The 25872-nt window shown below is 35.6% G+C and overlaps 1 protein-coding gene across 2 annotated transcripts; it reads right to left on the minus strand.

Annotated features, from left to right (window-relative positions):
- Window positions 1–7145: 7145 nt before the first annotated feature.
- Window positions 7146–22228, minus strand: UCH2 (Peptidase C12, ubiquitin carboxyl-terminal hydrolase 1). 2 transcript variants are annotated; one of them, XM_039033183.2, is made up of 6 exons: window positions 21949–22228; window positions 20900–20943; window positions 20593–20639; window positions 8495–8541; window positions 8317–8419; window positions 7146–8206 (listed from the first exon to the last, which is right to left on the minus strand). In XM_039033183.2, exons 2-6 carry the CDS (start codon window positions 20928–20930, stop codon window positions 7430–7432), a joined length of 1005 nt encoding a protein of 334 aa, XP_038889111.1. In that variant the 5' UTR covers window positions 20931–20943; window positions 21949–22228; the 3' UTR covers window positions 7146–7429. The 2 variants fall into 2 exon arrangements, with proteins under 2 accessions (XP_038889111.1, XP_038889112.1); XM_039033184.2 differs by having other exon boundaries at window positions 20556–20639; window positions 21949–22090.
- Window positions 22229–25872: the final 3644 nt, after the last annotated feature.

Raw genomic sequence — 25872 nt, forward strand, 5'->3', positions numbered from 1 at the left:
CACTGGTCCCTACCTTAAAGGTTGCTTCGCCTTCTGTAAGTTGTCTCTAGGAACTAGTTTCCTAAGAGAAAATACAGATATGATTAGTGGCACCTAAATCTATTATCTAGGTCATTTTATCGCTTTCCACTAAGCATGTTTCGATGACTAGTAAATCACATTTACTCTGTCGTTCGAAAACTTTAGATGAGTTAGGAGCTAGCGAACAATCCTCTGTTACAACTTGTTTTGAATCATCATTTACTAGTAATTTGTATGTCGAATTGTTATTATTGATTATTAAAGCGGAAGCGAGCATTTTAAAAGAATTTGGCATGCTAAAAATTTAAACATATTCTTATTAGTAAATTGCAACTAAATCCAAATAATTTTTAGCAAAAAATAATAATGTACCCATAATCATTATTTATTTGCAACAATACTATAGTGAGTCAGAATAAGTGCTACCAAGGGGCAGTCAAATACTCCTTTACTAAAGCAAGACAATTTTGACTAAATACTGTCTCTAGAATAACTCATATTCTAATAGTTATTTAGCTACCATTTTTTGTCATAACTTACTAATACTTTAGTAATTCCATAAGTGTAACCCTCTATTTTCAGACCTCAGAGGTCGGCCCCAACAATGCTACTGAATTGGAAAGTCAAGGTTGGAAAACGACCTAACAAATCCTATCCATTTCTGGAGTTTGAGTTGTTCCAAATCCCATGTTACAATCCTCCAAGGGGATAGCCATCGTTAAACGACTAGCAAGGCTGACTTAAAGACAACAAGCAAGTGCAACATAGGAATCTCACAATCCAAACAAACGGAAGAGACTGCAGGACATGTTGACACATATCCTTCACCCACTTACTATAAACTACTTCCCCCATTCACTTTGATCTTGACCCCATGCAAACACTTTTCGAATGGAGTAGTCGAGGTTCATAATCTACACAAAGAATTGCATGGATCTCACAGTGTGAACTTTCTAGGGACGTGAGAGTTGAAATCTATATACCGTTTATTTAATTTTACATTGAACAACTTTCTTTCATTCACCTTATCTTGATTCAGGCGAACACTTTTCGAATGAAGCAGTCGAGGTTCATAATCGACACAAAGCGAAGCATGAATCTCAATGTGAACTCTTAAGACATGAGATTTAAAATCAAAACATCAGTTTTTATTTTACTGTGAACAACTTCCCCCATTCACCTGATCTTGATTCATGCCAACACTTTCTGAATGGAGCAGTCGAGGTTCATAATCGACACGGAGTGAAGTATGAATCTTGATGTGAACTCTTAGAGACATGAGAGCTAAAAATAACATACCGTATACGTTATTAATCTCTCACTGAAGCATTCTAATAAATTCTCACTGAAGTGTTCTAATAGCATATCATATATACTATTAAATTTCCACTGAAATGTCCTTTTATTTGGTTCGGTATATTTTTACTCAGGTTTGTTCCGGCTATTTAAACAACCTAAGTCTAGGTGTTTATCTAAGTATAACATTTATATTTGGAATTAACCTACTATGTCTAGGTGATAAACCAATTTTAAAATCTCACATCGTTCACATATTGCTCATAAAACTGGTTAACAGCGCTCAATTATTCGGCCATAATCCCTTGGTAGGAGGTGTTTCGTAGACTGTCAACTTAAGTACCCCCAGCCTTACACAAGATTATATACCAGTCGAGTTTGTAACCAAATTTTACAAGATGTCGACCTATTTTAACTATTAAAACAGGTGGTTAACCTACGTGAGCATGCAGCATATCTTTGTTATGGATTTTAAATATCTAACCCAATTTTATAACAACTTACAAAATTTTAGATATGCTAAGCATCCACAACATATATCAAAGGCATTCAATATTTAATATAACATTTGTATTAAAACATTTGAAACCCTATACATGCATACTATATATTATAACACTTTATAACATACTTTCAATGCATGTAACATGCTTCCTATGGTGGGATTTTAAATCTACAAGACATACTTTATGCACACAAAAGATTTATTTAATTATAACATACATCACATGCATAAATAATTAAACATAGACTAATATGGTTTTAGTTTGGCATTAACAAGCAAACAAAAGCCTAATTATTACAAAAATCGGCTCCAAAACGCTTCTAGATCGCTCGAACCACCTTGAACCGGACCCAAACCTCTTAAATCGGACCTCCACTGCTAAAAAAATGGGTAGAACAAAGAAAAAACCATCGAGTACCATCAAGCATCAAGTATGTCATCAAGCATCGAGTATGCTCTCAAGCATCGAGTATGGCTCTCAAGCATCAAGCATCTAGTATGGCTCTCATGCTCTCAAGCATCGAGCATTTCACTAAATACCATCAAGTTGCTCATCAAGTACCATCGAGTATGGTATCGTGCATCAAGTATTTCATAAAATACCATCGAGTATGAGCATCGAGTACCATCGAGTATGGCATCGTGCATCGAGTTATTTCATGAAATATCATCGAGTAAGCCATCGAGTACCATTGAGTAACATCATGCATCAAGTTATTTCATGAAATATCATCAAGTAAGCCATTAAGTATTCCATCGAGCATCGAGTATGAGGCAGTGGTTGCAAAATCCAGTTCCTGCTCCTCGACCTTCTTCACTTCTTTCTTCAATTACATCCTAATTGTAACTCTAATGATTCCAATCGAATTATAGATACTTAAACACACATTAAAGTCCATCAAATAAGAGTCAATTACAAGAATTACAACATAATTGAAGAGAAAACAATGCCAAAACTCAGAAAAAAACCATATTAGTTCATCATTTTCATACAACTTATGAAAAACACCCACCAAAACTCAAATTAATGCTAATTAAGTGCTTAAATCGCGCTCTGATACCAATTGATAGGATCTAATAGCATGCAACGGAAGCAAACAGAATCAATAAGTACTCTAATTACATTTAATTTGAGTTCTAAAAGCATGCTTAAACAGAAACTTCAGAAGAGGGTTTCTAAACTACATACCTTTGATGAACTCTTCCAGTTCCAAGTTGCTCTTCACGCGATTTCAGCTCCAATTCAACAGTGAACCACCAAGAGATCTTCTCTACTATTCTAAAGCTTGAATTTGAGTGGTGGAACTCTAAATTGGAGTGAACTTTGGAAGGGAATTGGGTGAGTTTTTTTGTAGAAGATGAACAACAATCCAAAACTTATTTTTTCCAGCTGCAATCTCTCATCTCCTTCAAAATCTGAGAGTTTTTATTCATTACCCACATGCAAGTACTCAAGTTCAGCAACCTTGACACTTCAATTTGCTGAAGAAAGTGGGAAATGTGTGTAATTCATAGAGGAACACCTATCCTTCAACAAAGAAGTGGGAAATTCCCACTTTCATATAATTTCCATTTTATTTTTATTTTTTTTTAATTTTAAATAATTCAAAGTTAATTAAAATCAAAATCAAAATTTCAAATTCTTAAAATTGAATAAAGTGAGATATTAATTTAATTTTTATTAACTAAATAATAATTTAATATCAAATATTAAATTAATCACACACCTAATTTAAAACATTAATCCTATTCATGTAATTATTATTTAAATAAATATTTAAATATTATAAACTCTCCAATTTCGTTTAATTTCGATAAATTAAACATTGATTAATTATATTGAATATAATTGTACAAACCCTAATTTGAATTTGAACGATTCAAATTGAAATTCAATTTGAATTATTCAAATTAATATCATTCCAAATTCACTCACTTTATTAATTCAAGGTGTTCATGTTTTACGAGCTAGTAGAGGGACCTTATGGACCTACAGGTCATGAGCTCGAACGATTTAAGATTAATTGGCTAAAACTCTTTAGACCAAATTAATCAGTATTCGTTAACTATCAAGTCACATCACTATAGCTCGATAGTTGCACTCTCCTCACTGTAGATATATTTGTGTTCACTTGATTTAACCATAATCAGTAATCAACCCTTCAAAAGTTGTTCGTAATAATGGTTGGGTCAATATGCTGTTTTACCCCCGATGTTACTTCTTGCTCCTCAAATTCCACTGATCCTCTAATGAACAATTGGTTTGTGATCCAATCACTAAACTAAATCTTTCTTGAGCCAATGAGAGGGTGGGGCCCTTGTTTAAAACCTGGATTCAGTACTTAAAAGAACAATCTTTCTTCTATCCCTAAATCGGGTAGGCGTGAATTCCTTATTGCACTCTATGTCCCCAGTTATCTACCCGATCTTACCCCTGAAATGGGAGGCTTATTGAGTCGGCGTTGTTGAGCCAACCCTCACCTATGCAAATCTAAGGATAATCCCGAATAAACAGGAGCTCATAGTTAGCTCAGGATTAAGATTGAGTTACTTTATAACAGTAAACAACGTTATAAAGTAAGAGTGACTTATTTCTTGGTCCGATCTTACGCAAACTCATTGTATAAGATGCCCCCACTTCTCATGTCAATACATGAACGAATCAGGATCACTTTATTTGCAGTACATTTACAACAACTTGTAACAACTACAGAGTGGACTGTATCCGATAGTGTTACCAGAATAAGGCACCCAACCTTATTCGTATACTATAGATCATTTTGACTATTTACTCGAACCTGATCCATTTTTATGTCTCCACATAAAGTTCAAGTATTCATATAATAGTCGTGGATTTTAGTTTATTGGATTTAGACTTTATAAGTGTAATTTATAGATTCAATAATAAATTTATTGAAGTAATGTCGAATAACATCTTTATTGATAATAGAATATGTTTAACTTTACAAATTGCGAGTTTTAGGACACACAACCCAACATTTTCAACTTTATATTTTGGGTAAAAATTGTTTGAAATCTCAAAGTTTCAAAAATATGTTTAAAAAGAGTTATAGTGCCTCTTAACTTTTAAATGTTACATTAATACTTTCGATCTTAAAAACAACTATTAAAGAGGTATTTGGCTCACCAACATGAGTTGAGTTGAGTTAGTAAAAATTACCAACTCAAGATTTGGCCCACCAACTTTAAACCAAATCATCCCAACTCATTCCAATTCTCCCTCCAATTTACCCTAACTCTCCCTTCCTCCAAAGTTTTCAATGGATCCACCCATCGACTACCGTCTGCGACTATTGTCACCACACTCCAGTGAAACAATCTGACGGCCACCGTCGTGCAACCAACTCCAACGATCAACTACGGGCTCTATCAATCACCTCTAACGACAAATCTAGCAACCAAATTTGACGACCACCTTCGACGACATTGTCAACGAAGGCTACCTTCAATGATCAACTCTGGTGACAACCACCTCTATCAACCAATACTAACATTCACCTCAAACGACCAACTATGATGAAGACCACCTCTAATGAGTCCCTTAATGACAATCCTAGTTTTTGTGAACATGTAAATAGATCCTTAATGAAAAACCCTATTTTTTGTGTATGCTCAACTCATACATTCTACGATCATTAAAGTATATTGTAGGGTTGTTGGTATATAAATAATAGTATTTTGTCTACATTAAATGCAATATATTATATGTAGAAAGGGTAGTTACTAAAAGAAAGATTGTGCTATTCTTTTCTAACTTTCTTATTTTCCACTTCTAACTTTCATTTTTTACATTCATATAAGAGTGATTATTAAAATAAAGACGGTAAAAAATGTCTCTCTCTTTCCTTTCTTTTATAATGAATTAGTTGTTTCATTGATGTGGTTACATACATCTTTTTCTAGATCACATCTATGCTCTGCCTCCTTTTAGTCTTAGGCTTTCGATCTAATTCATCTTGGACTTTTGAAGGTATATTGTAATATGTTTAATTTTAATTTTAGTTGCATTTAGCTTCATTATAATCTAACTATAGTTTGTTATCTTGTAGGGCCCAAACTAATTGCACAATTCACAGTAATTAGTTTGAGGTCCACTAGTATTAAGTTCAGAGTATACTTCTTATGGTCCAGGTTTTGTTTAATTGTTGAGGAACAATTTGTGATGTATTGAGTGTGATTTATTATTATGCTTTTTTCTACATGTATATAGACATTTTTGTGGACATTATTATTTCATTTGTAAGTGGCAAAATTAAAATTGACCATAAAAACTAACCATAAAAGATGTTTGCAAAAAATGAATTTGCACAAACAAAAGATATCATTTTGTTCAATTTTGAATTTTTTTAATGTTTATGATTAAGAGTTAAATAGTTGTGAAAATTTTTCATTTGTTTGAAATATATTTGGTATTTAGGAATGGAAAAAATATATGCATTATGTAACTGAGTGTTCAAAAATTGAATTCAAAATTTGTGTTCGATACGTGTTTACTTACGGTATGTATTTACTTATTAGGAATTTGTTGTGTTTTAAGAATGGCAAAAAAAGCACTTTCTAGTATTAAAAATTTTAGAAAAAAATTGTGTAGTTGAAAATTTATAATTAAAAAAAAAAAAACCCCAAAAATCCAAGACAAAATCAATTTTGTTTAGAAAAACTAATACCCCACCTCAATTTTGCACCCTTGCAAACATCTTCTAAATCCTAAGTAGGTAACCACCACGAATTAAACTCATAACCTCATAACCCTTTTATCAATGGGACATTTTCTTATTTACCCACTAGGTCAATTCATGACCTCTTAGCCCTTTTCCAATTGAAAAATAACCAATTTTAAAATAATATAAATATTCATTTTATTTCATAGAGGTACTTTCATTTTTCTCCAAATTGTTCAATTCTCATACCAATTAATCAGCAGTAAAAAATCACAAAATAGAACTCTCCTCTTAAAACTCGAGAAAGGAATATCATCTTCGATCATAGTCAGTCTCCTTAAATAATCTCAACAAATAAAGTAGTTTGAATCGCCAAAAGACCAACAATATCTTCATTAGAACAAATGTGGTAATGGATATTTTTTTTCAAACTAGTATATCAAAAAATGTAAATATGTATTGTAAATTGTTCGGTATATAATACAAATTATATTTGTTCATGCACTTATCAAATATACTTTGATTTATTAAAGTAACACAAATACAAAATGTTGTCCTGACAAAAAAAAAAATTAAAGAGTCAAGTTTGTGGGTATTAATGCAATTTTTAAAAAAAATTTAAAATTCAAGGGTACTGTGGAAACAAGGAACAAAGTTGAGTGTTTTCTTTTTATATATAATTTAATATAATAAAAGCATGTATAGTGTCTTTTTTTGTTTTTCCCACCAGAGTTTAAACATGAAGATCATCAAAGTACATAAAAAAAAAAAAAAAAAAAAAAAAAAACTCTAAAAAGATCCTTGCGCTCAGTGACACCAGAGACGAGGAGTTGATAACGATCAGATAATCTATTGCGTAAGTTAAGAACACCAAAAAGGTAAAGTACAAATCAAAAATAATACAACAATAACCCACAAGCAAACTTCACCTGGGGCCACCAGTTTTCTGCTTAGCCTTCTCGATAAGGGGTTTCAACTGTTTTTTTTCCGCAAGAATCTTCAGGAAGTTGAATAAAAAGGGTATATAGTTGTGTTTCCTTCTGATATTTTCAGTTCTCCACTTCTTGAGTTTTTCTTCTTCCATCAAGATTTTCTCTGTAACACCCTCAATCCCAGCATTTACTTCTGATAGAGATTTGTTTAGAAACTCATTATTGCTATTTTCCAACGGTGTTTCTGATTGCAAGGCAGCCAACTGCTGCAAAATGCGCTCTCTCTTCTTCTGGAGCTCCTTAAGCTCGGCAGTATACATCTCTTTTCTATTCTTAATTATGGCCATGAGGTTGAATCTTATCTCACTCTGTGAGTACCTTTCAATGCGTTCTTGAATCACAGGTTGAACCATCTTCAGCCACTCAAGGTCACCTTGGCTGCCTGGGCAAGGGCCATGGCTAATAGGTCCATCCTTTAACCCATCAAGTTCATAAAGTACCCCTTCAATAGGTAAGTAGCTTATAAAATGGTACACATCATCATCCTTGCTAGAAGCTTTTTGCTCGTCAGGAACGAAGGGTTCTGGCCTTGCAAAACTATTGTGGGCTGTACGTATCGCTTCGCTATTATTAATAGCCAAACCTTTGAGTTCAGGTGGGAAGTTCTTAGTAAAATCCTTCAACTTGGATAATTCTGGGCCAATGTCAATATCAGGGCAATTCATCAGAATAGACAAGATTGCTTGAGTTGCACAAGCATTGTTAATTACCTGTGACAAGGGAAAAGGACTGGAAGTAAGAAAAAGTAAGCAAAACAAGCTATACGTTCCTATTTATAACTTGATAAATAATCTTCCATGTTCGATATCATAAAGCTAACCTGACTCGCAAAAAATAGATTTGGGTTGGGATCCTTAATAACAAGACGATCATCTTTATCCCCTGGACGCCATTTGAATAGAAATATCAACCCATATATAGGCCTGAAAATGGATAGATTAAAAGACATTTGTCTTATTTACAAAATGTCAGACACAAAAATCGAACACCATACATACCTCATATTGTTAAGAGAGTGGAGATCCAACGAGTACAACTCTTCAACCTGAAAAAATAGAGTTTTCAAAGCAGCTATGTAATATTAGAACACCCTAACCCTAATGGAAATAAAAGAATTATGGAAGAGAAACACACGTAAAAAATATACTTCTCTTTCCAAAAAATAACTACAAACACCAAGTCTATTGAACTCCTGAACAATCACATCATGAGAAAATGAAAGTGATCATTGCCTATTTCATGCATATATTTCTTCTTTTTTTTTTTTGGAGTTCATGACATATGTTAGTGCCTATATAAATCTAGTATTTCAAATAATCATACAATGACCTTGTTTTTCGTTTTACCCAAAAGCCCTTTGATCTTATTGTGTCCAAGCTTTTTTGGATAAGGTTTTTATGTCCAAGTTCAATGTTAAAAATAACATAGGTGGAGTGGAGCATTTTCAAAGTGATGCGAGGCCAGGTGAGTTCAGCAGTTGCTAGACACCATCAAGTTGAGCAACCTCAAGGGGCCACTCAAATAAAGGATGCATCACTCAAGTGATGATCCCCATTTCCCCTTCAGCCTCTACAGTTTTTTTTTTTTTTTTTGGAACGGAAACAATACTTTTTCATTGATATAGTGAAAAGAGCCAAAAGCTCAAAGTACAAAAAACAAATACAAAAGGAAGAAAGAGAAAAATCGAAATAACAAGAACAAAAGAGAGAAGACTAAATCGAGGATACAAAAGAACAATGAGATACAAGCACCCAAAGAACAAAAAAGCGGAAAGAACAGAGCATCTGGCAGAGAACGGAGTAATAGCCAAGAGAACTAAAGAAACTTTGAGAATAAATGAAAGCGGATGTTACTGGGAGCTGGGAACATAACCAAAAAGACCAGAAAGGTGCCAACTCGGAAGCCTCCCCTTACACTGAGATAGGCAATGAACTTAAACAACCATGGCCAGAAGACTTGGGAGGAATAGCAGTAAAAGGCTATGACAAGCCTTGTTAAGAAGAGCCAATCAAAAGCAGCACCAACCGGGTCCTCCAAGCTAAAACTTTCTGAGAGACTTGATGATACCTCACGAACTCAACTTTAACCAGAGAATAAAAATGTGAAGCGGTAACCAAAAACATAACAAAGCCCTTCAAACAAACTACAAAACTTTCACCTTAAGAAATGCCACCAAACCTTATGTGAGCAACATCAGGGACTTAAATGGCGAAAGAGCAAAACAACTTTCTTCAGCCTCTACAGTTTGGATAGTTAGTTCATGGAATAAACCTTTGCACTGTTTACTAAACTTAGTTTCACTAGGATGTTAGGACACCTCCTAACTAGAATTATGATCGAGAGTATATTGCAAGATAAACCAAGTATTAAGGCACTTCAACCCTCCCCCCTCTTGAGTATGTTGATCCAACCCTAAATCACTAACAATTGTCTGTCTTCCCTCAATCCCCATCCCTCTATTTATAACCAAATACCCTAACTAACTACTAACTAATTAGCCTTATGCCCTTATTAATACCATACTAATAGCACTAACTAGGCCCCTTACATAAACTGATGTAAGTAGTAAGAGGTTAAGTTGGATCATTGGATAAAAATATAGGTTAATTCCCTTTTTACGCCCCACTTGTATTCCAATTCTATAAATAGGAGTCTTCCCCCTCATGTATGGATAACAATGGAATATCACTTTTCCTTCAAGAATTCTCCAAGATTTGTAGTCTACATCAAATCGGTATCATACGCCTTTGTGAAAGGGCCTGATGGATGTCAAGAGCACCCACAAGTACCTCTCTCCCCCAACTGATGCGGAAGCATATTCTTCCTCTCCACGGACTCTCAACAAAAGGTCAGTAATTGCGAAGCAGTCCATTCAACTTCTTGCTGAGAATTTGGCGACAATGCAAGCCTCCATGATGGAAATGCACAAAGCTTTAGAACAACTAACCAGAGGATTCAGGAAGATGTCCAATAACAAGGATAAAGATCAAGAAAATGTGGTTGGGCTTGATTCTGAAACATCAAAGAAAGAAGAAGTTGGTTGGCAAGGTTTTTCTCGGTTTTCATATGAAAATCATGAGCAACAACACCGATTCAAGAATCGTTACAAGATCAAATGGGCCTTCAACCAAATGTTCAAGAACATCAAGGCAACCCACAGCGAGTCCAAAATCGAGTGGCCATGCTGCAAGAACATCAAGATAGGAGCGAAAATCTTAAATGTTTTAGGTCGTTATTTGACTATGCTCCCAATAGTACCAATTTTGATCATTGTTGCCCATTTCAATGTGAGAGATCCTTTTCTGACGCCACTTCAAGAAGAAGGATGTTGTAGAGATTGCAAAATTCAAATTTTCACAAAATCATAGTGATGACCTTGTTATTATCCGGCCCTATGGGGGAAAGCAAGAAGTTGAGAAGAACTTTGGTGGATATGACATCTATTGGAAGAACTTTCTTTCTGTACAATCAGTAAAGGCTATTGATTCACTAAGCAAGGAGTTCTTCTCTTTGCTTAAAGATACTGACTTGGTCAACGGGTATTTGAACACCTACAACACCGGGAGTCTTGATGAACTTGATGAAAATTTTATGTCTTGGATTTTTTTCATAATATTTTTGTTCAAGATGTAGGAGGTCGGTTTGGTCATACTCCGTTGTACAAGTTTATTTTATTTTTTAATTATTTCATTTTTTTCTTCTTCTTTTTCAAACACGAGGACAAGTTTTCTTTTTGGAGGGGTAGAATGATGTAAGTAGCAAGGGGTTAAATTGGGTCATTGGATAAAAGTACAGGTTAAGTCCCTTTTTACTCCCCACCTGTATTCAAACTCTATAAATAGGAGTCTTCCCCTCACGTATGGATAACAATTGAATAATACTCTTCCTTCCAGAATTCTCGAAGATTTGTAGTCTACATCATAAACCTTTGCGCTTGTTACTAAATTATCATTAGGAGTGTTTCTACCCTTGCATTAGCCATGCTTAGCCCTTCTATCAATTGAATATTAAAAACATTTCTTCACAATGAGGCCCAGATGCCCTTTTATCAATTGGATATTAAAAATATTTCTTCTCACGAGGGCCTAGGAGTATTTAAGAGAATACCAATGGGTTTTCCCAAGAAAGAAGGGAGGAAAAAGGGAGAAAGATTACTTGAGGCCATTATAGGCTAAGTATATAATGGTCTTAACTTCAAGTAATTATAGGAAACTCGATTTCAAATTTTCATTAGAGTAGTCAAAGGAAATGGTCATTCCCTATAAAGACCAACCACTATCCTGGTTGACAAACATTTCTGAAAAAGGAAACTAGTTTTTATCATTGTGTATATCGATCATTGCAACCTCACTGGAGATTAGAATCAAAATTCTTTGGTCAACTGAATTTGAAATTAAAGGACCGTGAAAATCTTAAATACTTCCTTCATATGGAGATTTCAAGGTTTCTTAAGGCTGCAAGTGTCTCCATAAGGAAATATGTTGTTGACACGTTAAAAGAGAAAGGATACCAAGAAATAAACAAATTGTCGAGGTCACCAATTCATGAATAATCCATTGCAAAAACATATACAGATTGTCTACTATATACCAACATGTCACAAAAAAACTCCAGGAGAAGGTTTATGCTTTAAAAGATTGACAAATAAAATATTGAAATTTAGCAAATCCAGCAGGATCAATAGTCAATAAAAGATGCGCTTCTAGATACTACAACTATGATGCGTGGAGAAACTTAACGACATAGTGAAGTAAAAGAAAAATGGTGGTTTCCTGAAGTGTTGAAGTTGAATTCAAAACACATTAAAATTGACAGACAAATCATCGAAGAGAAGTAGCAACAACTGTCGCTCTCATTTACACTCCTACAGATTGTTGACAACCTTACCGAATATTTCCCCAGTCCAATTGTCTAATAAGTTTGAAGATTTCAGATCCAAGCTAAGTATGACCAACATTTACAATCCAACTTGAGGGAGGATTAGAAAATATTATAGCCAGCTTCTTCTCATACTTGGCTAGCCAATCCTTTGAGATCCACAATCATACCCTTAATTCCCATGTAATTAGCTCTATATCTAGAAGTTGTTCCTCACAAATAGATTATTTTTTTCTTAGTTTGACTTAATAACTTGTTTGCATACATTAGTTGAGAGTTGGTCATGGTGTGAGAGTTGAGAATTGAGAAGTAATATGCTCAATAAATACATGACAAGAAACATATAATTTTTTAGTTCAAGTATCAAAACAACGACATTCCTTTTGACATATATCATCTCCCCCAAGGAAACTCAAATAATGGATTGTGAGAAAACAGGGTTGGAATCTTATTAATAAAATGAGCAGCCGTCAGAATTGCTTCTCCCATAGGCCATAGGAGTTCAGTAGAAATATGACCTAATAATAAAAGAGTACAAGTTGTTTCAACCATGAGTTTTCTTTTAATTAAAAAAATTAGAAACAAATGCTTTCATCGATAAAAAATTGAAAGAATAAAAGCACACAAAATCAAGCTTACCAAAGCCCCAAAACAGAAATGGGTAACAACTGAGTGAGATATTGCCATAGGAATAATTACAAAAAGTCGTTAAAATCGAAGTCTATAGGTATTCATGAAATTTTATGAAGGACCAAACATTGTTTGAGTCCCTTTCCACACCCCTAAAAATTCTATTATTTCTTTCACTCCAAAGGTCCCATAACAGAGTGCGCTATCATGTCGTTAGTGTTTGAGCTAACCGAACGCGCAGCACTTGGATGCTCTTCTATTGTAACACCTTCACCCTTAAGAATTCCTTAAAAGGTAGGAAGTAGCTTGGAATACAAGCCTTGGAGGAGAAGTTTTGCTATGTCTTGGAGTTAAGAATAGTTGATGGGAACCCAAGCTGGAAATTTAGAAGGTAGAATTTTGGCTAAGTGTCTGAACCATGCTTTGAAGGAAGCATTGGCACTTAGAAAAATTTCTATGGGTTGGGACCATGTGGTTAGGAGTGAAGCATGCGTTGGTCTAAATAAGGAGAGGAGAAGGAAAGTTTAGCTAAGTGTTAAGAAATTCAAGAGTTGGAAAGCAAATGACCTAATTAGGAGGTAGAACCCTAGAGCTTGAAGGTTGGACGCTCAGGGAGTATGTTGGATGCATGGGGGGATAAATAAAGGCCAATTTAAACCCAAGGAAAGGAAGATTAAAGCTTGGGGTAACCATGGAAGAGGAAGCTACAATAAGAACCCTAAGAGAAACAAGGAAAACACATGCCTTGAGGATATAGCATGCTTGAACGCCTTAGTGAGGGAGTTGGCATTCGCACTCCGGAAAGTCTAAATCTCAAAGGATTGGTCTTGGACACACAAACACCAAGTAGGTAGGCGTTGGAGTGGAGCTAAGTAGGGTTGATGTGTCCTCACCAAATGTAACCTTGGGAGTCACAACAAGATGTGGGCGGCTTAGAACCAAGCTTGAAGCATGCTAAGTATGAGGAAGAAACTCTTCCTGAACGCTTGATCAACTAGCCTTTCGTTACACCAGGAGAAACTCTTCAGCTGGGACCACTTTACGCACGATAAAATCCCTGGAAGGAGAAACGAATTCAGGTGACATACCTCAACCAACCAACCAATCCTGTGCTACCTCCCGTAACAGATTTAGTGGAGGAATATTCTTCTTCTAGCTCATTCACAAACAGCTTTAAGATGGGCCTAAAACAACAATAATAACACTCTTTCCCTACAGACTACAAAGAGTATACTAAGCCCAATTAATAGCCAAATTAGTGTGTTGAAATAAGACAAGCCCACTTAATATAATAAAGGCCAAAATGTATTAGGCTAGCTTTTGGGATTATGATAATAGAGTTGTCCTTGAAACCCAAATCATCAGAAACTTTCTCTTTCCTCATTAAAAGCGACTTTTCACATTCTTCTAAAGTGTTCACACCAGCCATTGTTGAGGGAGGCTTGATCGACGAGGAAGTCTTCATTGTCTGCATCGTATGCAAATGATCCTTCTTCAAGAACGCGTTCAAGTTTCTTGAGTACTCCGGTTTGGACTGCGTGGATACAAGGAAAGACCATTCTGATTCCATACCTTCAATATCGCCACGTTCGTCCTTCATAACTTGATTCGGACGAACTAAATCTATTGGATTAGAAAAATTATTAACAAATAAATCGCCAGAGTTATTTTGGGAGTTTCAGCACATTCAATATCCCCAAAATTCAAAAAACTATTGCGACATTTTTCATCCTTAATTTCTATCGTCACCGACATGAATCCACTGAGATTTCTTCTAACTTGAATTTTAGCTTCCGAGCAATTTGTGAGATTAAGAGTTTCTATTGCTATTCTTTCAAGGCCTCCAAAATAAGCTCCAATTGCTTCAAACGTGCGTCTACACTAGTAATCTAATGGAAGATGTTTTATTGATATCCATCCCCCAAAACCTTTCATAACTGAAGGTCTACCATGTCTTAACTTATACCATTTTTCAAATAATAAGTGATAAGGACCAATTAACTGCTACTTACCCAGATCATTGATCAACTCCTCCAAATTTCCTTGGTCAACTTTGATTAAGGCTTTATCTGCAAATAGGGGATTGATTATGACGTTGGATTGGAAGGCCTCTTTCATCTCCTTTCATTCATTAAACACAAATAACTTCGAAATGATCCATAAGTTGTTAAAATCTTCCTTAAAGACATCATAATTCTTCTGAACCCAAAAGGAATCCTTGCTCTGTTTTACCATCGCTAAAACAGGGAACTACAACTGCTTGTTAATGTACATAATTGATGACTCTGGGGCAGAGAACTTTAAATTCCTTTTTCCTTTTACCACATTTGCAAAACTTCTTTCATGTTCCCTTTGGAAATTGTGCTCAAGGATAACTTTGGTGGAGTGATCAACTCTGTTGATGGCTTCTTTAATATTTGAAGTTCCATCTGGACGGGATTCCAAGGGGCTATTAATACAAAAGCTAACCATTTCTTTAAATTCTTGCCAACCGGATTTTCCATCTCCATAAGGGATGTGGATGTTCTTCCTTCCTCCTGTTAAAGGCCATACCGCACACTCTACAAACCACCATTCTTTGTCACGAAATTTAGCAAGGCGAATAACACTTAGATCTACTATTTCCTTAAGTAAGAAGAACACAAAAGTCGAACCACTCAAAAGCCTTTTCAAGTTAGTGTGGAGCCATTGTGCCATAATCGTTGATAAGAAAACTTTCTGGCCTCTTTTCATACCTTCCACCCAAAATTCGTTACCATCTTGCCACATACATAAGAAATGGTCGAAAATGCAACAACTTTTTACCTCCATTATTCGCCTATACTGAATACACTAATTAGTAGTAAGGAAGATGGGGACTAATCGATTTTGCAAGGAAAGTGGCCGGACGAAAGGAAGAAGGTCAAAGGAAAGGGTAAGGAATTGGGAGGGAGGAAGAGGAGCTCTCTCCAACAGTAGCAAGATTGTTGAAGCAGACCTCAAATTCATAGCCTCAAAGCAGGTGATCTAGGTCTTCCTCCGCCTTCCGATAAAGAATACAACTGAATGAACCTACTAACAGAGGCATCTTTCTCGAAAGTCGAGCCATAGCATTCACACGACCAAGTAAAACTTTCCAAGAGTAAAACTTCACTTTCTTCAAAACTTTAATCCTCCACAAAATATCAAAGACATCCTTGACGAGAAAGGAATCCAACAAATGTTGAAAAAAGAACTTATACGAGAATCCCTCCAAATGAGGAAACACAAGGCAAAGGGACCTCCCAACTAGCCAAATGTGAGGCTTTTCCCTTTGTCATCCCTTCGCAAAGAAAATCCCACATAAGCAACTTCTTAATGCTTTTGCAAACCGTGCAAGGGGGTCAAAAGAGAGAGATATAATATATACTATATAGGAATGTAGCTCAAAACTCACCAAATCAAAGTAAGTCTCCCAAGAGAAAAAACTCTTTCTCTACGAGGCCAATCTCCTCATGACCTTTTCAGCTGTCAACTCTCAAAAAGCGATGGCTTGGATTACCCTCCAAAAGGGAGACCAAGTTAGGAGGTGGGAAAGGGAACCAAATTGCAATTGATCCCCATAATCTGACATTTTGACATGTTAATCTCAAGTCCAGACATAGTCTAAAAGAACCCCAACATATGGTTGTGAAGTAAATAATCCTCCTCCATTTATACCAAGACCCTTTTTGTCCAAAACCTTATCCAAGAAGTTCCACTCCTTCTCAAAGTCAATTTCGAAAATCACTTCTTTATTGGCTCTATAATTCTCAATGGTCTCGTTGGCAATACGAGCCTGATCTAAAATCTGTCTTCCTACAATAGAAGCTTCCTTGTGACTCAGAGATCGTCAAAGGGAGCATCTTCCTAAGACTATTACACAAGACCTTAGCCAAAATTTTGTACACATTTGTGATAAGATGAGACTAATTGGTCTAAACTCCTTAAGCCTATTAGCTTTTCCCGTTAGGGGAATGAGGCAAACAAACATCTATGAAATAGAATTGTTCAAAATAGTGCTCATAAAGAACTATTTGAACACACCTTCCAACTCCCCTTTCAAGATGTAATCTTCCGTACACAATTAAAAGATGAGAAAATAGTAAAATTTCAGCAGCTTCTATGTAAAGTAGAAAACAATCTAATTTCTCATTCTTTCATATGCTCGAGTATGGTCTTTGGATTCCTCATAAAGGTACTCGGTAAAATCTTTGACTAAATTCTTAAATTCTTCCTCCCCTTTAGATAGAAATATATTGTGACCTTTGGAAATCCAAGAGTTCCAAAAGAGTCAATGTGCTGATTTGGATTCTGTTTTTTGGGACACTAAATTGCTCGGCCACTCTACAACATAAGCTTAGTAATCAAAATGTATCCCCTTCTATTTGCCTGTTGTATCTGGCAAATGGAGAAGATTTACAGCATCTATTGTTTGATTGCTCCCATACAAGCAAGTACCGGTGGAAGTTATTTTCCTACTTCAACTTATCTTAGGTTTTTGGACAGTCATTTCGAGAAAACATGTCCCAAGTATTGGTTGGCCTATTGCTGTCTTCTAAAGCACAAATTCTTTGGTCAAATGCAGTTAAGACCTCAATTTCTAAGATTTTCGATTTCATGATAAGCCCTCGGTTTGGTAGACCGTCTTGGTTCTACTCGTTTCTAGCATCGTCGAGGAGCTCCCAGTCAAAGTTCTTTGAAAATTAATCTGTTCGGGATATTTGTCTTAATTGGAATGTTTTTATCTTCTCTATGTAATCATGGTCCCAAGATAATTTCAAGGACTTCTTTTGTATATGGATGTGATGAAGGTGCTAAAGATGTACCAACCTAGTTGAGATATCTAAGTGCACTTACTGATCCTAAGTTTCTATGTCCTTGTATTTTGTTCTTGTATATCATTGTATCTTGAGCATTAGCCTCTTTTCATTTCATCAATGAAAAGTTGTTTCTGTTCCAAAAGGGGGGAAAAATCTCAATTGTCTTGGGTAAAAGGCCAATGAAAAACCATTTGGGATCGATGACTTACTCATTTCACTCCCTTTTTTTATTTCCTCCAAAGTAAATGGAGCAACCAACTCGTCTCCTCCCCTCTCACAAATAGGACACCAATCTACACCCTGAACAAATGGCTTAGGATGCTCTAGCAGGTCATTGAGATTGGAAAAGAAGAAAGAGAATCTCTTCCCCAACCTCGTTCTCATAACGGGAAAGCTTTCCACAATCCAAAAAATGAGGGCCAATACTATTTAACCCCATTACTAGGAGAAAACAAGAAACCCAAAGAGTTAGAACAAAAATTGGGTTCGCCAACAACCAGCCCTTTGGATAAAACCATACCTCCCCTTGTCCCATCACCCACAAAATTAACCATTGGATCAAGCATAGGCCACCAATCTCCCAGAGAAAAAGTCAAAGAATAAGCCAAGACACACCCAGAAACCAAGAAAGGGTTTAAATAACTCAAAGACGAAAAAAGACTCTTCCTTTCCAACTGCCCCTCCCCCCTTCCCAACACACCTATGGCTAGAAGCAAAGATTTGGGTTCATAAAAAGAAAACGATCCCTCCCCTCCCGACAAGAAGCCAACAATCAAAGGATAAGGCACCAAAGGCAAGAAAGAGAACTTACCTAGCAAGCTTCATCGTTTGTATTAACCACTAGAAGAGATTGAGATGAGCTCCCATTAAAAGGGTCATTTCAAGTACCCTTTTCTTATATAAAGAAATAACCACTTTTAATGAGAGAAAAATGAAAGAATACAAGGACATGAAAAAAATAAAATAAAATAAAAAACCAGCCCACAAAAGAATAGACCACCTCTACAAGAAGGGGTTCCAACTGTGCAAAATAATCCCTATAGTATAGTTACAAAAAGTTTTCGAAACCAAAGCCCATAAAGATACATGAAAATCGATGAGAGATCAAACCTCACTATGGTCCCTCTCCACCCCTCTCTAAAACCCCTACTATTATGATCCCCCACAGCACCCACAAAATGGCACGCACCCCAGCACACTAGAGGAACGATCCTTCTCCCCACCAGAAGGATTGAGAAGAGACTCCTCAATCAAGCCATTGACATCTCTGTGATGAGCAACCCTCATGCCAAATGAGGGAAAGAAAGAATCCCATACAGAACTAGCAGAATCACAATGCCACAAGATATGGTCCATATCTTCCTCCGCCTTCTGACAGAGAATACAGCAAAACGACCCACCAGCGAAGGCAACTTCCTTTTAAGCTTATCCATCATGTTAGCACGACTGTGTAAACCTGTCAAATAAAGAACTTCACTGTCCTAAGGATCTTAATCCTCCAAAGCACTGAAAAAACCGATATACCAATGGGAAAAGGATCAACCAAGATACAAAAGAAAGAATTACACGAACCCTCCAAAGATCAAGCTCCATATCCTCACATCCCTCCTCCCAATTCTAAAAGGAAATATTCCATTTATTTCAAGTACCCATGTTAGAAACAAGAGTTGCTCTTCCCCCCAACCTCTCTTTGGACGAATCAAGCAACTTCGAACCCATCCAACGTCTCATTCAACCAACAAGGAATTCAAGGCTCTCCCTTCCCCGAAAAATAGCTCAATCAAATTTAAATGTCCAACAAAGTTGATAAAGAGTTGAAAAAAAAGACTCATCATAAAATTTAATCAGTGTTGATGGGTCTGAGCCAAACTCCCCTTTTTCAATGAGCTTATGCTTTGATTCAACGACTTTTTTTTTCTTTTGAAAAAGGATACGACACTTTTCAGTAAGGGAATGAAAAAAACTAATGCTAAAAAATACAAGGATCACAAAGACAAACCTATAGCCTTAGCAAAGTGTGTTGTTTTTTGTTTGTACAATCCAAAGGAATATTTCCTTATATGGGGATCAAATAAATTGCTCCTTTGTAAATTAAATTATAGACTTGATTTCCTTTATCTCATTTGTTTATAAGAAACAATTTTATTAATTGAATGAAGTATCCAAAGATGACCAAATAAACAAAAAGGGCCCATTTATTGGGAATGCAAAAGATATTTCCAATTTGCAATAAGGAAAGAAAAACTATTGCTTTTTATAGTCGGTATATCTTTACACCAAACAAAGCATTAAAGATGGCAGAGTCTACAATGTCCTTTGAAGTTTTGCTTTTATACTGAATGATTCTTGCATTTCTTTCATCCCAAATCTTCCACAAAACCACTTAAATTATGAAAATCGGTAAGTGTCCTTATGTGGCTTTGGATTCCATCCAAAGTATTCCAATTCCATTAATAGAAGAGTATGTTACTCTTCAATTTAATATGGTATTTGGATTCCATACAAAGTATCCAATAATCACATCCACCTTGATGAATTTGTATGTCTGTATAAACTATAACCCAATTCCAGTCACAAGGAAATCAAATAAAGGAAGCAAAGTTATGTAAAGTCTGTTTCTATTAGGCCAACTTTTCTTCAATCCAATTGAGGCATCTAATATACGTATCTTCATATAACAATAGCATGCATAATTAGAGATATTGGCCAAAAGAGCACGTCAATGACATACAGATAAAAAACAGCATTGGCATCCAAATAAAACCTACTTGAACGCCTTTTACTTGCATCTGTTGAATAAGCTCCGTAAAGACACCTGGAAAGAGAACAACATGGTCCAAAATTTTTCTTAATTCAATTGAAAACTCATAACTACAATACAAACCATTTCTAAGACTACTTCAATACTACAAAAATAAATTAGACATTATACTTCTACAAGAATGCTATACAGCAAGTTATCTACTTGTTTGCTAATATGTAATCTAGAGGTAAACGTTAAAATAGAGAAATTGGAAAAGCATGAACATAAGAATTAAATAAATAAGGAAAACCAGAGACCAAACAAATGTATACCAGGGTCAGATTCAATTGTGCACCAAGACATGATGATTCAGAAGCTGCACGACACAAAGGGATCTTTAGTGCATACACCAAGCATGGTTTAAAATAACGAGAACTACCGGCACTTATCAGTATCAGATTGATATCCACCAATGACAAGTTAAAAATATGAGCAAAAATGTTAGTTAATTAGTAGAATAGATTTATTGGGAAAAGGCGAATAAATGCATTGGTGATACGGACATTTTTGCTTCAAGAATAACTTTTCAAACGTGAAAGTAAGATAACCAAATTTCTATCTGCCAAAAGACACATTTAAGAAGAAAGATATGGAAATTGGGAACATAAGAGAGTTGGGATCTAAACCATCCCAGAAGTCCTACTTAACCCCAGAGTTTTCTCTTTCTTCCACCAACATGAGTGAGTGTCTAATGGGATAATCACGACACTTTTCTATAAAATTTGTTGTTTCGTTATCTACACAAAATCTATGGCATCCATAACACATATATGCGCATAGAACACGTCAAATGATATAATTCTAAAAATTGAAAGAAAAAAAAACATATAAATACAAAGCAAGCATGGGCAGACGACTACTCGACGTCCACTACTAAATCTCCAAAATATCGAAGTGAGCTTGGAAAAGAAACGGATGAATCAATAAGAAGAAATGACGGTTTAATACATCCAATTGTTGAGAATTTAACTCTGAAAGCGAGCAAGAGAATAGAAACAGAATCGAACGGCCTAAGATCCGTATGAGCGAGGGAGGCGCATTTCTTTGCTTCTACCGTTATTCAATTGTGTTTCGATGAGTGCGACAGATGACGGGCTTCAAATGAGGGGAACAAACGTATGCAACAAATGAAAATGGCAGTACACCCACGTCCGAATTGGAACAGGCAAACAAAAACCACGTCCCTATTTATCGCAAGATTGCTATTTGGCTATTTTATTGGGCAAAAAAAAAATCAAATGACTCCTCCATTCTTTCATTAGACAAGCCCTAATTTTTTTTTTCAATTGAGAAGAAAGACAGGTGGAGATTGAGAGAATACCAGTAACAACAAAGAGGATAGAAAATCGGCCCAAAACCGTTGGAAGGAGGCTGCGGCAGCAGTACTGAACGGGAGAGAAGCAGCGGTGACACTGAGCTGCTGAAACGGAGGAGATGGCGTGAAGAAGACGGTGGCGTGGAACACGTTGATAGATTAGGGCTGCTGGACTAATATGAGCTTCTTTTTTTTTTTTTTAAATTCCGTTTTCGTTTTTCTTTATTCGGATAAAAATTTGGACTAAAAAATAGAAAAAATTAAAAAGATAATATCGTTTTAGAAACTATTTAGAAAAATATTATTATTTTTAAATTATTTGTAAAAATATTGTTTTTTTTTTTTTAATAAGTCGAGGGTTGAAAATTTGACCTACATAGGTCAAATTTTGAACCCTCGACCTTCTTTTCACTTGTACCTCGAACTTTGAACCCTCGACCATGCCCTTTCTAATATTATTATTGAGTCTGTTTAATTATCATTCCGGAGACCTTTCCCTACCTTTCCCTATCAAAAGATCGTATTTCTAAATTTTCATAAGGTCCCTGGAATTCCTTCCAAAGTTTGTTGAATAATTTTTACGGATTCTGTCATCTTAGCAACTAAATAATGAGCTAATGAATCTCCTTCTTTTTGCCACTAAATTTCCCAATCAAATTCGAGAGCGAAATTATGAGAGAGAACAAGATTTTGAGAGAGCGAAAGTTTGAGAGAGCGAGAGAGCGAGAGCGAGATTTTGATAGAGAGCGAGAATACCGTACAAATTTCCCATTTTTTCCTTTTTAATTATTACACATTCCACTTTCTTCTTTCTAATCTTTTTTTTTTAATTTTCCATTTTATTAAAAAAATTCTAAAAATATTTTATTGTTTTATTTAAACTCTAAAAAAATTAAATTAAAACAAATAACTCATGAAAATAAAAAAAATGTAAATTAAATATCTCATTTATATAAAAATAATTACAAAAATCAATGTGTCCCATAAGGCGGACGTCGTCGATTTCGAGTTGGTTGACATCGTCGACTTCGAACTTGAGGTTGCTCGGAGACTTTTTGATGTTGCTCTGATACTTCTGCAGGCGCTTCATAATATAAATATTCATTATGCTCTCCACGACCCCGACCATGTCCATGCACGTATGAAGACGAAGGACCAGCCTCTGAGTCATAATGTCCTGAACCAAATGCTGGCATCATCATCATCAGACTAACATAATTAGTTTGACTCTGCGTCTGCGTCATAAGGGGCAACTCTTCTACATTATGTGTAACCTCATCAAACTCATCCTCTTCCCGAATAGGTCCTTTACGTCTAGGAGCTGGTAGAGGAACAATAGGTATATCGTACATATAATGAATTTCCTCCATATAGCTTTGGTTGTCACTACATATAGCAAGAACCTGGTTCGGATCATTCGCAACCTCACGGAGTCTACTATTATTCGATCTCTGTGAATTATAAAACAATTAGACAATATTTAAAATAAATTTAAATTAAAAAAAATAAATAATATTCATTCATTTATCATATGACCCACAGCTGCTCCCGGATGAGTGACGTAGCGCCTTGTGATATTATTATACCAATGAATATATTATGGAGTGACATATGTGTCAAACTGTTCAAGAGAAACCCCCACTGCAATAAATCTTGCACGATAGTGCCATCGCACTACCAAATGTGCAACTTTTTCGGATCAATCTCCAGTCCTTAGGTCAATATCATTGAGTACTGGTTTAGTATTACAAGACGATGGGACATCCTGCTGAAAACCGAATTGTCTCATCACTCTGTCATGAAGATGCCACTTACCAATGTGAAAACATATGAGAGGACTCATCGTCCACCATATGTTTTGACCATTCGTACAAAAATTAGGCAAAGTATGCACAATAATTTTGTACGGCTCCCAAATAACCTGAAACACAAACTATTATATTAGAGAATATTAAAGACAAATACAATAAAAATGTGAATAAAATAATCAATTAGGTTTAGTGTAATGTACCTGTTCAGGTTGAAGCAGATCAAACATGTATCTATACTGGTTGACTACATGTGTGGCTGTCCTAGTCACACAAAATTTGTCTCTCCACCTAAATTTTTAAATTGATAATTTAGAATTTAAATTAGCTAGATCAGTGATATAAAAATTAAATTGAATTAAAACAACATACCGAGAACTGTAGGCTTGTCCAACTAACTAAGCGTCATTAACATGATGTAGCTGTGGAGCCATTGTTGGAAATCGCTCCCAAGCCCATAGTTGCAACAGTATGAGAGGCCCAACTATCTCTCGAACCTCAGGTCTTGTCGTTTTGCATAGTTGTCCCACACGTTAATCCCACAAGCCTCCGTCTAATTCGAAACGATAAAAAATGCATGTTAGAAGTAGCTCGAGTACACAGATACATATAGTATACCATCTCATTACTTTATTTCCTCTATGAGGGAAAAAGAAAAGTAATAAACCTACAATCTCGAGGGTGGATATGTGTCGAAACTTCAACCTTTGACAACCTAAGCGAGATTTCCCTTGTCGATGGTTGAAGTTTCAGCCTATGTATTGTTTCCAAGTTTTTCTTTGTTCATCGAGTTCTCAACGTTCGACCTCCACATTAGTCGAGTTCTAAACGTTCGACCTCTAGCCTCGAACTCCCAAAACAATAATATTTCTCTAATAAGTTTTGAAAACAACAATATTATTATTAAAGGTCTCTAAAAAATATCTCTTATGAAAAGGTTTGGGATCTTAATTTTATAAAAGATGGATAAGTTTTAATAAAATATCATAGATATTTGTAGAAAAATATTCAAACAAAAAAATCAATAAAACAACATTAATTTGAACAGGATTTTTTCTATAGGTTGTACAACTGTGTCCTAAGTTCTAAGAAGACAAGAATCAAAGTTTGGTGGATGATCGTGGCTAGAGCGTGATTAAGTTCAATGGACGCTAGGTCCAATGGTTATGGAGGATATTTTGGTAGGCTTATCCTACTAGGATGGCTGCATCACGGTTTGTCTACTTCGTCTATAAAAATAAATTAGTAAATAGACATTTTAGTATATTTAAATAACTTAACATGTTAATCCTTTATAAGATTTTTACATTAGTGACACTTTGTCACACACCCTCCTAAGCTACTCTCTTAATCTAGAAGAAACTATAATGGCAGCAATTACCAACCCTCTTATGGTATTCATTGTCTCTCTAGACTTCTATGACCTACTTAAATAACCCTTGTCATACAAGCACAACATATAACATACCAGTACTATGTCCATATTAAATTGAAAACATCAAGGGTTCAACGCACAGGCATGCATAACATATCTACAATACAAAACCTAGTGGGTCCCAACACTTCCATACTAGTCCCTAACCATTTACATGACATTAACATAGACTTAACCAAGATAGACACCTAGAACCTCTCTTCTGTCTTTTGAGTGGCAAAGCAGCAACACAGCTATCCTCTCAGGAGTTGACCATTACCTGGGAAAAAGGAAAACATTTAAAAAGAATGAGCTATTAGCCCAATAAGTGACTATCTGAAAACATATGTACTGAAAACTACCAAGCAAACTCATACTTAAAAATTTTAGACATAAAACTACTGAAAACCATTAAACGCCATAGTCCTTAGTTAAGAGATAACCTTTTTGCTCAACTCCTCAATGTCAATCCTTAGTTGGTGTGAAGTAATCTCAACATAACCAACGTCGGCTCTACCTACGTGCACATGGTAATACCTAAGTACCGTCACACCTTAGGTACTAAGGGGCCTAGATACCTTCTCAAGAGTTCTTCAGTATCTGGTTCAACATTAAGACATCTACCCCATATACCTTCTCAAAGTCCTTCGGTGTCGGGTTCATTTTTGTAGCATCATAACATTTATTCCTTTGAATAAAACATACATT

The sequence above is a fragment of the Benincasa hispida genome, chromosome 6, assembly GCF_027475165.1.
Source record: "Benincasa hispida cultivar pf3 chromosome 6, pf3_genome.v1.1, whole genome shotgun sequence".
Taxonomy (NCBI): domain Eukaryota; kingdom Viridiplantae; phylum Streptophyta; class Magnoliopsida; order Cucurbitales; family Cucurbitaceae; genus Benincasa; species Benincasa hispida.

Bases quoted from the DNA above. Each gene is read 5' to 3' on its own strand.
- UCH2 (XM_039033183.2), bottom strand. From the start codon at position 20,930: ATGTCTTGGTGCACAATTGAATCTGACCCTG. The intron at 8,542-20,592 runs GTAGGTTTTATT...CTATTTTTTCAG, and splicing joins TGCAAGTAAAAGGCGTTCAA to GTTGAAGAGTTGTACTCGTT. The intron at 8,420-8,494 runs GTATGTATGGTG...ATCCATTTTCAG, and splicing joins CACTCTCTTAACAATATGAG to GCCTATATATGGGTTGATAT.